At 46.1% G+C, this 16,970-nt stretch overlaps 1 protein-coding gene and 1 long non-coding RNA gene across 6 annotated transcripts in view; one reads left to right on the top strand and one right to left on the bottom strand.

Moving 5' to 3' along the window:
• The first annotated feature begins 374 nt into the window (after positions 1–374).
• Positions 375–16,970, top strand: part of SLC22A15 (solute carrier family 22 member 15) — a 59,050-nt gene continuing 42,454 nt past the window's right edge. For 3 of the 5 annotated variants that reach the window (XR_014774723.1, XM_084757938.1, XM_084757936.1), the window contains exons 1-2: positions 839–1,268; positions 10,304–10,516. Coding sequence is in view for 4 of the 5 variants with exons in the window: in XM_084757938.1 (XP_084614064.1) it covers positions 1,182–1,268; positions 10,304–10,516 (300 nt within the window). In the remaining variant the exon portion in view is untranslated. Of the gene's footprint in view, positions 803–838; positions 1,269–10,303; positions 10,517–16,970 lie in introns of those variants that run through there. The other 2 variants (XM_084757937.1, XM_084757935.1) reach the window with 2 other exon arrangements.
• LOC311582953 lies at positions 1,794–6,560 on the bottom strand. The gene is made up of 3 exons (XR_014774323.1): positions 6,423–6,560; positions 3,967–4,221; positions 1,794–2,250 (listed from the first exon to the last, which is right to left on the bottom strand). It is a non-coding gene; the product is annotated as an uncharacterized lncRNA (long non-coding RNA).

The raw sequence follows: 16,970 nt of genomic DNA, 5'->3' as shown, positions 1-16,970 counted from the left end.
ACAAACAGTCACCCATTATGCTCTGCATGGTGTTTGGAAGGCGGTTACTTTTAATTATCAAAACCTAGCCTTGACCCGGAAGGAAGTCTCGGCGAGCAACAGTGTAGATCAGGTTGGCCCTGGACGTGCTTCTGAAGGATTTTTTTTTCACCTGGGTTGAGTTAGGAAAGCACATCTTGAGGCCATTTCATGGGCTGGGCCCTGAAATGAATGAAAGAAAAAGAGGGAGTCAACAGAAAGCAACTGGCAAACTGAGCGATGGTTTAGATCAGTGGCTCTCAACCTTCCTAGTGCTGCCACCTGATAAAACAGTTCTTCATGTTGTGATGACTCCTAACCAGAAACTTATTTTCACTGCTATAATTCATACCTGTAATTTTGCTACGGTTATAACTCGTAATGAAAATATCTCATATGCAGGATGATATGCAACCCTTGTGAAAGGGTCGTTCAGGTTGAGAAACGCTAGATTAGACATTTGGACTAGTAACTGTTAAAAACAAAAAAGGATTAGGAGTGCGGGCACAAGAGCATATAGTCCCCACACGTCTGTGGCCCTTGACAGACCTTGGCAACCATGACCTGCCCTGTCTCTTGTCCATGGGCCTTGTGGGCACTTCTCTAAGTGGGTATCTCGTAGCTGACATCTGACCCTGCACCTAAAGCGGGACAACTGAGGAGAACAGATGCCTCTGGGCCTCCCCTCCGAAGGCTCTAGAGCTCAGAGCGGCCCCCGCATTCCACTGCTTTGTGCGAAGGAGCGAACCCCGCGGGACGCGGCGTGGAGCTCCCGGCCCCTCCCGTGAGTCCCCGTGGCCGCCCGCGCCGCACCCACTTCCTCTTTCCCTTCCGTGCGCCAGCCAACCGCTCGCCAAAAATTCCTGTCACTTCTGACAGGAAGCGGGGAGGCCGCGCCCGGGCGAGCAGCCGAGCATCTCCGCTGCTCCCCGGGACGTGGTCGGCAGCCGGGTCCCGCCTGGGCCTGAGCCTGAGGCCCCGCCGCCGGGTCCTCCACCCCCCGGATCGGCCCTCTGTTCCCTCCTCGGTCCCCGTCCCCGCCGATCCGGCCTCCGTCCTCGCCTGGCCCAGTCCTCGGTAAGGGTGCTTGGTCCTCGCCCCACTCCCAGCCAGGTCTCCAGCTGCGGCGCGGTGGCGGCTGGGTTCTCAGCCCCACGCCCGCCATGGAGGTGGAGGAGGCGTTCCAGGCGGTGGGCGAGATGGGCCTCTACCAGATGTACTTGTGCTTCCTGCTGGCCGTGCTGCTGCAGGTGAGTCCCCGGCTCCCCGCGGCCCGCGGGGGCGCGCACTCAGCTCGGGGCCCCAGGTGTGGCGCGAGAGCACAGGGCAGGAGGGGTCGGGCGCTGGCGCCGCGTGGTGGCGGGCCAGCCACTGAGCTCTCCCAGGCTGGCACCCCGGAGCCTGGCACTGACACTTCAGCACCGGAGCTAGTTAAGAGATGAAAAACCATTACCTGGGATCCGCTGCCAAAATGAAAGGGAGTCGGTACCCCACCAGTGGCTATATAACCTTGCAGTCTAAGAAACATCGCGAATAACCTGCCCGCCCACAAAAGGTCTGATCTAGCAAGGCCTCCCTAGCTTGGGGCGGGGGGGGGGGGGGAAACCTTCCTTTTAAGAGGGCTTTCCACGCATGGGATTTATTTCTCTCTGGCTTAAAGTTCTGCTGGGTTATTCAGCTGAGACCAGCTTTAGACTGATGGTAAGGAGAAATGATACCATTTACATAGTGTGATTCATCGTATAGTTTTCAGAACCCATTTGCACACCTCAACCTTGATTCTTGATTCTAGCTTCACTCTTTTTTTAAAAAAAATTATTAATTTATTCATATTACATCTCAGTTGTTATCCCATCCCTTGTATCCTCCCGTTCCTCCCTCCCTCCCGCTTCCCCCCTGCTCCCCTCTAGCATCACTCTTGTAATGGCACTATGGAAACTGAGGCAGGAGAAGGATGGCTCTCCTTGAGGCAAATTCAAAGTCAGCCCGAGCTACTTAGCGAGTCCCTGGCATGCAGGCCACTGGTAAAGCCCAGCGTGGGCAAGGCCTTGAGTTCGATCTCTACCACCAGGGGCTGAAGGCGAGGCTCCCTGCTGGCGAGGCTTGCGTTCCTGCGGTGAAGTGGGGTGTGACAGCTAGGCCGGCAGTTACGGTGTGCTTGTATTATTCCAAGGGAAGCGCTTGGACGTAACCAGAGCCACGAGTTGCTTCAACATTTCAGTGACGCTGCAGCTGGAAGGGAGGCAGCGAGGTGAAAGTCGACTTATTGATTCTCTTTTCCCATTAAAATCTTCAAGAGTTCAATTGATTTTTTACTACTGGCCAGAAAAATTGTTCCAGTGGCGACGCATGGAAATCCTTCTCTTAGCAGAATAAAGATTATTTAATACAGACATAGGGCTGTAACTGTAATGTCTCATCAGCATGTATATTGGTTTCTTTGACAATATTCTGTCTGACCAAGAATCTCAGGTATATATACTCCTTCCCTGAGAAATCCCTAACCCACCTTTTTGCTCACGAACCTTTGATTGACATGCACTCAGCATTTGCCAGGTTTTAGAGGGTTTTGTTGTTGTTGTTGTTGTTGGTTTTTTGTGTTTTTTGTTTTGTTTGGTTTTGGTTTTTGGGTTTCTTTGTTTTGTTTGGTTTTTGCTTTTTTTTTTTTTTTTTTTTTGGCAGTATGTGATTATCTTGTAGGTGTGGGCTGTGTTTGCCACCATGTCCCTTCCTCCTCAGGAGTTCCACAGGAAGACTAGTTTATGAGGTAGTGTGTGTCTGACATGATAGCCGGTTCTGCAGAAGGCCCTGCTATAAACAAGTGACAAGCGCCACACCATACTCACATTGAAGACCTTACTATATCATAGTCTAAGCCCCGCCCACAGCAAGACAGGGGTTCAGCCATGAAGAGAACCTGTTTGTACCTAGTAAGAACTTTCTAACGGTGATTTCAAAACATGATGACTAGTAAGTCACCAGAGCTCTCTGTGGATTGGAGTAAGGTTAATGCTGCTCCCGAGCGGAGAGCTTGATTGAGCCTTGAATTAGTCAGGAACACACACGTACACACGTACACACACACACACACACACACACACACACACAGTGGAGGAATGGACTTGCCAGCAAGGAGAGCAGGCAGGCCAAGAACACAAACTTCCTTCTTTCATGTTCTTTATATAGGCTGCCAATAGATATAGGCCCTGATGAAAGCTGTATCTTCCCACCTAAAAAGATCTGCATTTAAAGAGGCTCCTCCCACTTAAATTGATTCAGCCTAGGGGGAAAAATGCCCCACTGGTGTACCCAGCCACTTGGTTTTTAGTTCACTCTGGATGTAGTTAAGTTGACAACCAAGGACAGCTGTCACAGGCTTCCTGAGGGTTATGATGAACTGGGGACTTTTGGCCTATTGCTTATACCAGTTTAAGTGGGCAGGGCCCTGAACCATACTTGCCTCAGCATGGTCACAAAAACAGTGGTTGCCTTGGTAAAGCAGGACTTTTCTTTGGACCACAGGCTCTCAAGTAATGGCCCAGAGACTTTTTATGTTTATAATTAAAGTTTGGCCATAGCTTCGGCTTGTTCCCAACTAGCTTTTATCTTAAATTAATCCCTTTATATTAATCTACGTTCTGCCACATGGCTTGTTACCTTTCCTCAGTCTCCCAGTCCTGGGCACCCTGTTTCTTTCACCACATCTGGTTGGGGAATCCTTCCTCCTCTTTCTTTCCCAGAGTTCCTACCTCTGCCGGAAGTCCTGCCTTCCTCTTTTGCCTTTGCTATAGGCTGTTCAGTTCTTTATTAAAAACTAGTCAGGAGGTGTTGGAGGGAGTGTTTAGAAAATATGATGCAGCCAAAGGTAACAATACCAAAGTCCAGCCTGTACTCGGCTCTCTGCTGGTACAGAAATCAGCACTTGAATAATACAAAGATGGTCTTTACCTAGTGCACAAAAAGAGCATCCAGCACCTTGGACTGCATGTGTGTAACACAGATCGAGCTGCAAATTCCTTAGATGCTTTCCTCTTGGGGAGGCTGTGAAGATACAGGAAGCTCCAGGCACTGCAGAGGGCTCCTTTGGGTCCGAAATACCTCAAGAAGTGGGAGTTGATGCTTCCACAGCAGTTAGATCTGCACAGCATGCCTGGCAGGGCCACCCATAGATTGTTGACAGTGCCCTGACAGAGCAGGTATCACCTTCCAAGGAAGCACAAAAGAAGTCATTACAAATATGAAAGCAGATGATGTGACGAGAACTCTGGTCCTGACACCTATCACTGCTGGGGGGAAAAAAAAAGGCTGAGTGAACTTATGCAAATGACTCCTCAGTCATCAACAGGCCTTTGGAGGTGGCTGGTCATGAAACCTTGTTTGCAAATTTACAGGGGTTTTTAGTCTTTAGCATTCAATATTTTATCTGGCATAGACTGAACAAGTTAATTAAAGAAGTGTTTATAACTATCCTTTTGGATTTCAGTTTGAAGGTTTTCTTAAAATTGCTCAACACTTAGTATGTAATAATTGACATAATTCATTGACCCAGAGGTTTTTAGAACAGGAAATTGTGTCCTCACCACAGTTGAAATCTATTTTTTGACAATAGGTAATCAATGCTAAAGGCACACATACTGGTAATCTTCTGTATGGTTTTTTTGACAAAAGCTCAAACAAACCAGTGTCTGCATTCTTAAGAACTAGAGGCATGCCACAGATAGTGTTTCATGATTGTAGGGGAGAGAGAGAGAGAGAGAGAGAGAGAGAGAGAGAGAGAGAGAGAGAGAGAGAGAGAGAGGAGAGATTATAGAAAACAAAATAGAACAGTTCTTAAGAGTGTCTACCAAGGTCACATTTTTCCAGAATTTTAAAAAATGCACATAGCTGTCTTTTTGCAGAAATGTATATTCTCACTAGGTTTTGTCTCTGGGCAATGTTTTGATGCCTTGCTAGTGTTTAGAGGTAAGTCCACTAAAGAACACACATGGAGAAGATGCTCTTGAAGCCCAATAGAAAGTCTGTATTGCTGGCCATAAGGTACACGGGGAGCTTGCCCAAGTCACGCAGCCTTAAATCTCACCGTCCTCTGTCTCATAATGCACAAATACCATATCCCAGCTGACACACTTTGGTTAGCAAGAATAGTTAGCAAGAAGCAAAACTACAGAAACCAAAAAGCAAGGTTAGTACATTTAGGGACTTCTGGGTCCTGGAACTGTGGACTAGGTCTTTGATTGGTTAGGTCTTTCTTCCTATTTTGTCAGCTATTGGTGCCTAGGTGCTGGGTTCTAAGGTCAGAGTGATGCCTTCAAGATGGCATCGGTGTGCTAAGATGGGGGGCCTGTGGAAACCGTCACAGTTGTTAACATTTTAATTTTGTAACAATTGCAGCGTAAGACCTTTCATATATGACCATAGCTTAGCTTGCTTATCAATTTCTCATTTCCGATTTAGAACCACACACTGCAATGCTAGACCCTTCTTTGTCCACACACTGCAGTGCTAGACCCTTCTTTGTCCCTGGACCTCACCTCTTGCGTGTTCATTGACACTCCCTTTCTCAAGCACAAGGAGAAAACATTACCGTTACCTAATAGCGCACGTCTTAGGCCTCCATGGAAATAACCTAGTACTATTACCGTTTCCTCCAAACTCAGCTGTGTGATGTTCCTAAAAGTTCTGGACCTGAGTTTGGTTCCCAGCACTGATATCAGGCAGTTTACAACTACCTGTAACCAGCTCAAGGATCCCACATCCTCTTCTGGTTTCCACTGACAGACCTACACACACACACACACACACACACACACACACACACCACACATTGTGGCATATGTTTACAAAGACGCATACATTAAAACAAACAAATGAGCAAAGAAGTGACTCGGAATATATTTTGGCTCTGGTGAGAAATGGTCTCAGTCTGCCCCCTTGATCCAGAAAGTCTCTCCCTATTAAAGTTTGGGAAGCCCTGGTGTATACTGTTCCCATAGTACATGCAAATATGCTGCTCAGTCCAGAAGTATCCCATTGGACCCTCCGGAGAGGCTAGTTAGACGGGAGGGCCTTAGGCACAGACACGCCATTAGCATCAAGTTGAACCGTGAGGTTTAGAGAGGTGTGACTGTAGCTGAGCTTCAGACTCGGGTCTGAGATCCACATGTACTCCCAGCACCCAGTAAGTCACACCTGGGTGGTGAGTAGGCCAGGGCAGAAAGCTTGGCTGCAGACCAGTTAGCAACTTGGATTTTAGGAAAATAATCCTGCATCCATTAATATGTTTTGACCAGAAGGGTTTCCTGAGGAGTTTCAGGCGCTCGGGCTAGATTAGGGTGGAGAAGAGAGACACCAGTCGTTTAGAATGTGTGAGTTCCACATCTCAAACCCCTCAAATACATCCTTACCAGTAGGTCACTCGGTCCATATCCAATAATGCTCTGTGCTCCAGACACTGGGGTGTGGTCTTGCTTTCGTGACTAGGGGCTTCTTCACACGGTAGTTCTGGTTGACCAGTTAAACAACTGAGTCCGAAGCCCATGAAAGACTAGTGGTAACGGCAACAATGAGATCAACTTTGGTTTCTGCTCTTTATATTCCCCTGAAAGAGATCTGTCTGGAAAGTTAAGTAACCTCACTCTTATCTTGGTTTTGATGTTACAGGAAACTGTAATTGCCTCCTATCTTGTTCCAACTCACAGAGTAAACATCAGGCATAGCCATGACTTCACTGCTCATGGTTGTGATGGTTTCCTGAGATGTACAATGAAAGCCCATAATGGTGTTACTACAAAATTACTTTAGAAACCTTCGCTTTCAGAAACTTACATTTCCAATACCCTTGAGTCATTTTGTAATTGTAATTACACTGGAGTGGGGGGGGGCATGGAAGGGGAATCCAGCCATCTGTGGCACTTGTTCTTCCCCGGAGCTGGAGCCAGAGGAGATAATGATTTATCTGAGATGTTGTTAGTCACACTCAGAAAGAGAATAGACTGTGGTTTCTTACTGTGGCTTTAAAGGCCCTCTGCTGATAGGTGTGATTTCATTAGACAAAAATGTGGGTGAGTGTACACATGGTAATGTCAGAGTGAGAGTAAAAAAAACAAGAGGCTGCTTTCTTCTGGGGGGGACAGAGTAGGATATGAACTGTATGAATGTGTCACAGTCCTAAATGGCGAACCAAGGAAAAACACCCCCATGTTCTGTGTGGGTGGTACGTCCCATAGCTGGTAGTGTCATCTCTGACTTCCTATGACCGAGTAGCCCCAGGCTGTGCTCTGGAAAGTAAGACTGGCATTCACGTAACTGTGGACTTTGAACCTCATGCCTCTGACTTAATCTCATAGTGGCCCTGCGTGACATTTATTACACAGCATGGCTGCTACCTGCCTGCTGAGTCTCCCTGATGAGTAGCAAAGCCGAGCATGACCATGGGCTGGCACTGCATAGAAGAGTTGCATACTTGTAGCCTTTGTGTTAAGATAAAATGATAGACCTGTGTATTAAGGGCCTTGGACGTGCAAGTGTGTATGTGCTCATGCACACTTATGCTTGTCTATAAAAGGAACCGAGAAGACGTTGTGAGGGGTGGGGAAGGCAGAGAGGATGAGAAGGTTGGAGAGTGTTCATTCTTCTCACAGAGGGCTAGCAATGAAGCAAGCTCGCGCTGCTTGACACATATAATGCTGACTAAAACATTTCCATCATTCTCTATGAATAAGGCGGTATAATAGCACCCATTCATTTTCAACTGCTTTCCCCCAACTGTAGTATTCACCAAGAATTCTGTGGCCTTCATAATGAGGTACATCTCAGATGAGAGGACTCTTTAGAGCACTTCCTCTTTTATCTGGAATGTTGCTTATCCTAGAGCAATCCAGATAAGAATATTGTGTGCTAACATATATTCAGCAGAAACCTAGATACATGGCTTATATTATAAAAAAGCATGTGCTGTTATCATTGGTGTCTTTCCTGGCTGTTTATTCATCCCCATTGAGTGTGGGAACCTTGGGTTATTTACTTTGGAACCCCAAAGACGAAGCAGGCATAACAAATATGCATGAGCAGAACTTCTGGGCCACTGGAGAGGCAGCTGAGTTGATGAGGAAGCAGGTGAACGAAGCTGACTTTCAGAGAACGAGAGCAGCTCTAGCATTGCTGACAGGAGGTGGTGCCTCTGTGGGAAAGAGCACGATGCACAGAAGTAGGCACAGAGCAGGGGCGCAGTCAGAGAGGGAATGCGGCTAGTTGGTTTTGCCTGATGAAAGGCTGTGCTTTGAGTCATCCCCTGCATTCCCTTGGCCCATGTTTTTCATTTCTTTATACCCATCAATTAAATTTCAGCAGATTGTAATCAGAGGGGCAGTTACTAAGTGGATGAAAGTGGCTTTGTAATTATAGCGACTGCTGGATGTGTAATCTATTTGTTCTTGTGATTATTAAGGTTTTTATTTTTATCAGCTGATTGCCTCCTCTTCTAAAATGTCCTTAATAGTATGCAAATAAGGTCCATGAAGTATGCAAGCCTAGGAACATATTTTCCTTTGTACCTTATAATAAATCTCGCAGCGTACAGAATCAAGGTAGCGTTGCCTTTCTCTCAAAAGGTCCACAGTTCATTGGCTCAAAATAGATTGGGACTGCCTTGTATCCCCTCAGCTCTCAAGAGGGGAGAAATCACAACTCAGGTTTGCATTAGCTTCTGTTACAATGCACGAAATGTCACAACTCCTTGACTCTCCCCGTAACTAATTCCATCATCTACTACTGATAAGTGGCTCTGCTGTTGGCTCTTTAGTTGAACATGCCTCTTGGTGGACTGGTCCCTGTCTTCATGAGCCTCAGTCAGCTGTTTCAGCAAGTGGCCTCATGGCCACACAATGATAGGAATCCCACACTTTGTATCTTTCAGACACTTAGTCTGTTTCATGGTGTTTTGAGGTCAAGCTCAAAGTTAACAGGGATCTTATTTCCTAAAAATAAGACTTTCTTAGCCTGTAGACTAAATATGTATTTTCTTAGTGAATTTTAAATATGAAATAGTCACCCAACAATAAGAGTTAACCCAAACAGATGCCCATATCAGTAAAGTCTAATAGGGCCCAGCACCCCATACACCCAGCTGTGAGAAGCCACAGACCTAGAGCAATCAGCAGATGGCATGTGTGTTCGATAAATATTTCTTGAATGAACTGGTGCTATATTTTTCCTTGTTAGTGAACAGTTATGGTTGGATTAAACAAAGCTTCGATAGAGCTACACGTTGCAATCTGAATATGCCTGAGATTTTGAACCATGAAGTCCTATGAGCAGCCGCATTGTAAAACAGTGTCTTGCTTAGATTGTGAGTCTAAAGACAAGAGCCTCTTGGCTCACAGTATCAGATTACTTGAGCTGAAAATACTGTGCCGAGAAGGAAAGAACTGGAATATCGATCTTTTAAACCAGAGCCAATGATGATGTGGGCTTTGCTGCCAGTGTTGTACAACATCACACAAGGGCCCACAGCATCAGACACATCCCAGATGTGGAGAAAAAAAAAAGACTGACTAAAGAAGGACAAAGTGCTCCGCGAGCAGACTGCTGATGGCCCTCTCATAACATGGGGTGCTTTTTCGTTTTCTTCTTCCTGGGTTTCTGTAGCTAAAATGAAACAACACAGACAACAGAAGCAAGAAGAGCATCCCGCCTCCTTTCCTCCTCCTCTTCGCCTTCTTCTCCCCCCACCTCTTCCTTCTCTTCCTCTTCCTCTTTTTGCTATATGTGTGTACATGTTTTACCTGCATGTATGTATGTGTGCTACATGTACAGCTGGTGCCTGTGGATGTCATAAAAGAGTATGGGAGTCCATGGAACTGGAGTTAAGGATGGTTTTGAGCTGCCATGTTGGATGCTGGGAATGAAACCGGGGTCCTCCGGAAGAGCAGCCAGTGCTCTTGATTGCTGAGCCATCTCTCCAGCTCCTTCCCCACATTCCCCTTCTTCTTCCTCTTCTTCTTCGTCTTCTTCCGTAAGGGCATCATGTGCCTCAAGCTCTCTTGAACTCACTGTGTAACGAAGGATGACCTTGGACTTTGGATCCTTCTGCCTCCACCTCCTAAATGCTGAGATTATGGAAGTGACGCCCCACGCATGGGTTACACGGTGCTAGGCAAGCGCTCCACCAATAGCCCTACACCCCCAGTTCAGTCGCTGTGTCACGCTTAAGTTTTGGTGGCCTCCCAAGTTTTCCATGCACAGGCCCATGTCTGCAGCATTTGATTCTGTGTGTGTTTGCTTTCAGCTTTATGTGGCCACAGAAGCCATCCTCATTGCACTAATTGGAGCTACACCATCATACCACTGGGACATGGCCGAGCTCCTGCCCAACCAGAGCCACAGCAACCAGTCAGACGGCAAAGACCAGGCCTTCGGGAACTGGCTTCTGACCGCCAACGGCAGTGAGATCCATAAGCATGTGCATTTCAGCAGCAGCTTCACCTCTATCGCCTCTGAGGTAAGTAGGTCACCCAACCAGGCAGGTGGCATAAGGTATACATTCTGAAAGAGCCTATTTTGACTGTAGAGTCCTTTTAAACTCCAATTAAAACCCACATTAGCAGAGTAAAGCAAAGAGTGTAAGTGGCCCCTCTGTCACTAACCCCCCCCCCCACTCAGAGCTTGTGTTTCAGTCCCATGCTATACGTGGACACAGGACAATTTGCACAGGATAAAGTACAGATGTTGCCCCAGGTGTAGGCAGGAAACCCTACTCTAAGGGGCTGCTGCTGACCTGGAGACTCTGGTGCTGCAGAGCCAACCAGAGATGAGGCAGCTGAGAACAGCCTAGTGAGGGCAGCATTACAAAAGCATGCTTTGATCATCTTTGTACATCTGCGGCCCAGCAGCAATAGTGGTACCGCCCACCCCTAGCCTATTAAAGAGATAAGTGGCATCATTGCTTGTTTACTATAGACCAGACATTGTGACATTTTATAGGTTTGTCTTATTTATTCAGAGTAATTTTATGGGGTGGAGGGTAGGATGCTTTCTCTGTTTGACAGATGGGGAGACCAAGACTCCAAGGTCAAGCTTAACTCATAAGGACAGTGTTGGTATTGGATCTAGATTTGTCCTAGCTGGGAAGTCTGTGCTCTTCATTCTGATTCCAAGAAATATACAGTCTGCATCCAGACTAGGGTGCACATCTCTTAGCTTCTTCTTGGTTGGCAACAGTAGCCTAGTATTTTTTCTCCCTTATTTGTGACTAATTTCAAACTGACAGAGCTAAGAATATAGCTCAGTAGTAATATGCTTGCCTGAAATATCTATGGCCCTAGGTTCTATTCTTATCTGGCACCCTGGGAGAGAGGGGAGTGAAGAAAACTAATTTAAAGAATGGAGATAGAAAAAAAGCCGAACCCTTAAGTTCTATAGTGTCATCTGTTGTTAATACTTGCTTCTGCAGGACTGTCACTGTCTGTGGTTTTCAGCCAACTTTAAAGTCCTACACACCAGTATCTTCACACTAAGTATTCCAGTATTTCCTGAAAACAATGACGTTCTCTCACAAAGAGGAGAATTACGCCTATCGATTTCAGAGCTAAAATTATCAGCTACACCTCAGATACCAACTTAACAGATTGATACCTAGCTAGAACTTGTGTCCTGTCCGCATCCGGTTGTGTCGTTTGATTAATACCTCCCGCGACAGGATTGTTTTCTCTTCTAAATGTATCAAATCTGATCTGAGTTCCACGATTGCAATTAGTCGTCCTCAGCTGCTCAATATCGTGTGACCTTTCACCTTCGTTTTCTTTGTGACATTATTTTTAGACCATCTGTACTCCTCCCCTAGAGACAAACGGGGCTATTGTGTATGTTGGGTTGTGCCCGCTGTGTGCTGTCTCAGTTAGCTCTCTGTCTTAGTGATGCTGACTTCATGTTTTCCAGGAATCATCTGAGTCTCCTCATTCTGTGTACAGTTCTTATTCTTTCATTTTTAAGAAATAAGACGTCGATGGGGACTGACTTTACCGTTGCAGTCGATGATGCTTAGCTGATCTCCACCCAAGCTTAGTGGCCACCCGTGATTCTGGTGTGAACCAGCGTCGATTATGTTAATACAGGCCAAATGATTATTTCTTAACCCAGCACACCCTTCCCCATGAGAGGCCCAGGGCCTGCTTCTTTTGGAAAGCTGGAATCTTTTCCTATCCCCGCGCCCCATGTGTCTGTATATTTGGTCCTTATATCTATCAAAAGTATGTCTGTGTAGATCTCTTTTCAGTAATTTATAGATTATTACAGCCCCTTAATTATTTTGCTACCAAAGTTATCCCTCAGTTTACCAGCCATGTATCCTTTTTATGTTTAATTAAAAATTTAATTTGAAATAACTAAATTTACATGAAGTCGAAAAAAAATACAAAAAAAGAAAGAAAGAAAGAAAGAAAGAAAGAAAGAAAGAAAGAAAAACCCACCATATTGCCTTTTGCCCGTTTTCTCCAAACAGCAACACCTGCCCAAACCATTCTGTGAGTCTCAGCTACGCTGCTGATGCTGTTGTGGCTGCCTTCCTCCACATGGATTCGCACCAGCCTTTCAGAGTGTGGTCTCCCTTCCTTCCCACGGCTCACCCTTTCCTAGTTCTTCCTGTCTACAGGTGCTTTCTCCTAAACTATGATGTTGTCACTTGAAAAACCGCATAAAAACTAGCATCGTATTGCTGGAGACTTGTTGTGAGCCATTTTCTTCACTCTCTGCGGGCTGGCCTAGGATTGTATTAATGTAGCTACTAATGAATTTGCGGTGGATTGGATTAGTTCTTCTTGCTTGATTCTTTTCCAAGTTAATTTTTTTTTTCATTTGTTCCTGGTTGTACAAAAGCTTTAGAATAATTTTGTCTGTATAAAGTATTTGGGAGATTTTTTTTTCATCAGGAGCTGGCTTTAGCCTGTATATTTGTCTACAGGCATCTTCACCAGGCGCTCCTTCATTGGTTTCTAGCTTAACCAATCACGAACCTTTGGCTTAGTCCCCCCCACATCCTGAGCGAGAACAGCTGAGCTTGGGTAGGGCCACCCAAAGTTCACTGAGGCTTGTCATGGCTGCTTCAAAGACTTCCCAAGCAGGTGTAATTTTGACTTGTCAGAACTTGAACGAGGCCTCTTGAGGGGTCATAACGTCAGCATTCTTTGTCGTTGTGGAGCTCTTTCTACCTGGAGTGGTTCAAGCAGCAGGGCCGCCACGATGCTGTTCTGGCTGGGTGTCGCTCGGTGACCGCTTCACTGGAAGTCTCAGGCTCAAGGGAAACTGATAGCACAGCCCAAACCAGATCAGTGCATTTGGAGGAAACCCAAGCACTGCTGAGTACCCACAGTGAGCTCTTCCATGACACTGACAGTCTTAACAGTACTTGGCACTGCTTAATTAGCTCTCAGCCAATACCTTTATGGCAGCTTGGGGCCTTCTGTATGTGCCACTTTTGATCTGCTGGTTTCTCCAATGTCTAGCTTGTATATGGGGCTGGAGTAAGTGGGGAGCACACCGTTGTGCGTTTCTTGAGTTCTAGGGTCCTGGATAGATTTTTTTCCCCTAATTTTTAAGAGTCATCTTCTTCCTCTTTCAGCAGGGTTTAGGGGAGAATAGGAAAAGTATGCCTACCTTGTCCTTGCCTTGTGCCTTTGCTCTTCACAAAGCAGACATCCTCCTGGGTCATTTTGATTTTTAAAAGTACTTGGGAGAAATAACCCAATAGAGAAATGGGGCTCAGAACTAAACAGAGAATTCTCAACAGAGGAATATCAAATGGCTGAGAAACACTTAAAGAAATGCTCGACCTCCTTAGTCATCAGAGAAATGCAAATCAAAACAACACTGAGAGTCCATCATACACCCATCAGAATAGCTAAGATCAATAACTCAACTGACACCACATGCTGGTGAGGATGTGGAGAGAGAGGAACACTCCTTCATTGCTGGTGGGAATGCAAACTAGTACAACCACTTTGGAAATCTATCTAGCGCTTTCTCAGAAAAATGGGAATAGGGCTTCCTCAAGACCCAGCTATTCCACTCCTTGGAATATACCCAGAAGATGCACTACCACACAACAGGGACATATGCTCAACCATGTTCATAGCTGCCTTATTCATAATAGCCAGAACATGGAAACAACCTACGTGTCCCTCAGTAGAAGAATGGATAAAGAAACTGTGGTACGTCTACACTATGGAATACTACTCAGCTATTAAAAACAAGGAATTTCTGAAATTTGTGGCCAATGGATTGAACTAGAAATTATCATAATGAGTGAGTTCACACAGAAGCAAAAAGAGCTAAATGGTATATACTCACTTATATCGAGACACTAGTCCAAGGTGTACGTCCCCATGAAAAACTGTACCTACCAGGAAAGTGGGTCAGAGGGGAGGACATCCTATTGAGACTTTAGGTGTGAGAAGCCTGGGAGAATGAGGAAATAGAAGGATCCAATGGGTCCTGGAAAACTACAGGCAAGTCTGGGCCCTGGGGTCCTCCGCAAACTATGGCAACAGCCAAGGAAAATATAGGCAGTAAACTTTGAACCCCTACCCAGACTAGCTGATGGACAGGACATTCTCCACCGTTAAGTGGAGAAGGAGATCTGACTTTCACACAAACTCTGGTGCCCCATATTTGACCATGTCCCTTGGATGGAGACGCCTGGTGGCACTCAGAGGAAGGATAATAGGTCACCAAGGAGAGACTTGATACCCTATGAGCAAATACAGGGGGAGGAGGTCCCCCTCAGTCACAGACATAGGGGAGGGGAGTAGGGGGGAAGCAGGAGGAAGGGAGGAATGTGAAGATACAAGGGATGGGCTAACAACTGAGATGTAATATGAATAAATTAATAAAAAAATAAAATTAAATTAAAAAGTACTTGGGAGACCTTTGTGGAGGGGTAGGAATGTGGCCCAGTAGTAGAATTCTAACATGCACAGGGGCCTGGCCTCAAGATCCATCCCCAACAAGATGGGGGTAGGGGGGATAAAGGAAAGAAAGAGAAGGGTGTGTGTGTGTGTGTGTGTGTGTGTGTGTGTGTGTGTGTGTGTGTGTGTGTGTGTGTCTGTGTGTGTGTCTGTGTGTCTGTATGTCTTCTGCCTAATATATCCCAGGTTATCTTTCAGGCTCATGTCCAGCCTGTGGTATTAGTCAGGTTCCATTTAGTCTCCCCTTGGCTTGTGAAGCAGATGAGAGCGCTAGATACATTCTTCACCAAGTCCATTATCACTATAACGCAACTGAGTCTCACACCAAAGTCAGCCACATGTGTAACCAACGACTTCTTTACCTAATTGTCACCATCAAAGAAGCTAACAGTATACCTTCTTGCAGGCTTGAGAATCCCGACTCTTTTCTCTCAGAGGTATCTTAAACACCGTTCCCCTTCCCCTCCCACTTGGACCAGACAGGAGACACTTCCAGAGCTCGGATAGTTCAGGGCTGAAATGGGGTCACATCACTCACCTCAGAAGTTGCATATAAGGTGTAGGGAGCGTCGTCCAAACACACTGAGCTAATCTGTGACTTCCGAGATGCTTTCAGTTCACCAACAGCAGCCTTTTTTGTCTGATTTTCTGTGGTACTGGGGATTGAACCTAGGGCCTTGCACATGCTAAGCAAGTGTTCTTCCATAGCTGCCTATATACCTTTCTTTTTACTTTTTATGCTGAGACAGGATCTCACTGGATTTCCTGGCCCTTTCTTGAATGTATTCTAGTCCAGGCTGGCTACTGCTTCAACTTTCTGGGTAGTTGGGATTACAGGCCAGTGGAAACTAGGCCACTGACTCTACTGAATGCTTTAAGGTAATTTAGGTAAAATAGAGCAACACTGCTTCAGCGCCACAGGCACACAACATATTGTAGTAGAATTGAGTGACAGTAACACTAGTGACATGAATAACTAGAAACCCTTCTGTTACGGGAAGGATACCCCTTCTCGCCAGTGTTCATTGAGAGACTGCTGCTTGCCTCATATTGAAAGCACTCCACGGCAGGAGGGAGAGGCATTGGACTCTACACTTCATGGTAGCCAGCTGTCTGCCCATGTCCTTGGGTTGTTACCGTGGAAGCTCACAGTAAACAGTGCTTTGTGGCTGACTGAGCGTAGACAGAAGGGCAGGTTATCAAGTGGGAGCTCAGAGAGCTACCTCCACAGAGACAGAGGTGGTTGGTGAAGGGAAGATGAAATTAGATGCCTTCCCCAGCAAGAGCATCCCTGAGAGCAACGGATGGAGGGTTCGGATGGGCCTTGCTGTCATACTTGCTGCATCTTGTCCCACTGGAGTATGTCTGTAGGTCCCAGTCTCTCTCGCATCTGCCTATCAGTCTGCATCGATGTTGGCTCCTTCCTCCTCCCTTCCCCTGTGTATCATTTCTCTTCCCGTCTCTGTCATTTCTGTTTCCACCTTTCTGCATCGTTGCCTTCTCTGAACTTACATCCCAGTTTCTCTTCCTTGGGAAGCTTTCATGTTGCAAGTTCTCTGACTTGCTAGGCATGATGAAGCACCCCTTTCATCCCAGTATTAAGAAGACAGATAGATATCCATGAGTTCAAGACTAGCTTGGTCTACATAGTGAGTTTCAGCCAGCCAGAGTTACACAGTGAGACCCTATTTGCTGTTCTCTCTGTGTGCTTCTCTGTTCCCATCTCTCGTCCTCTCTGCCCCTCTGCCCCTTTCTCTTCCTGGAGAACTTGTCTGTCTCCTTTTCATTCTCATCAGTACCTACTTAGATGCCCGCATCTGGATCTCTATGCTACTATCCATCTTGACTTTATGTTTGTTATTTGATTCTAGGACGTAAAGGCACATGGTCTGTCCCTTTCCTACCAGAGTCATATTGAGGGAACAAACACATTGCCCTGCATATGGTGAGCCTGCACCTCCATCAATTCCTCAGTATCCAAACCTGAGATGGAGA

Source organism: Acomys minous (assembly GCF_964271855.1).
Source record: "Acomys minous genome assembly, chromosome: 14".
In the NCBI taxonomy this organism is placed as follows: Eukaryota; Metazoa; Chordata; class Mammalia; order Rodentia; family Muridae; genus Acomys; species Acomys minous.
The sequence above is the reverse complement of the archived record's forward strand: the minus strand, read 5'-3'. Positions and strand labels throughout refer to the sequence as shown.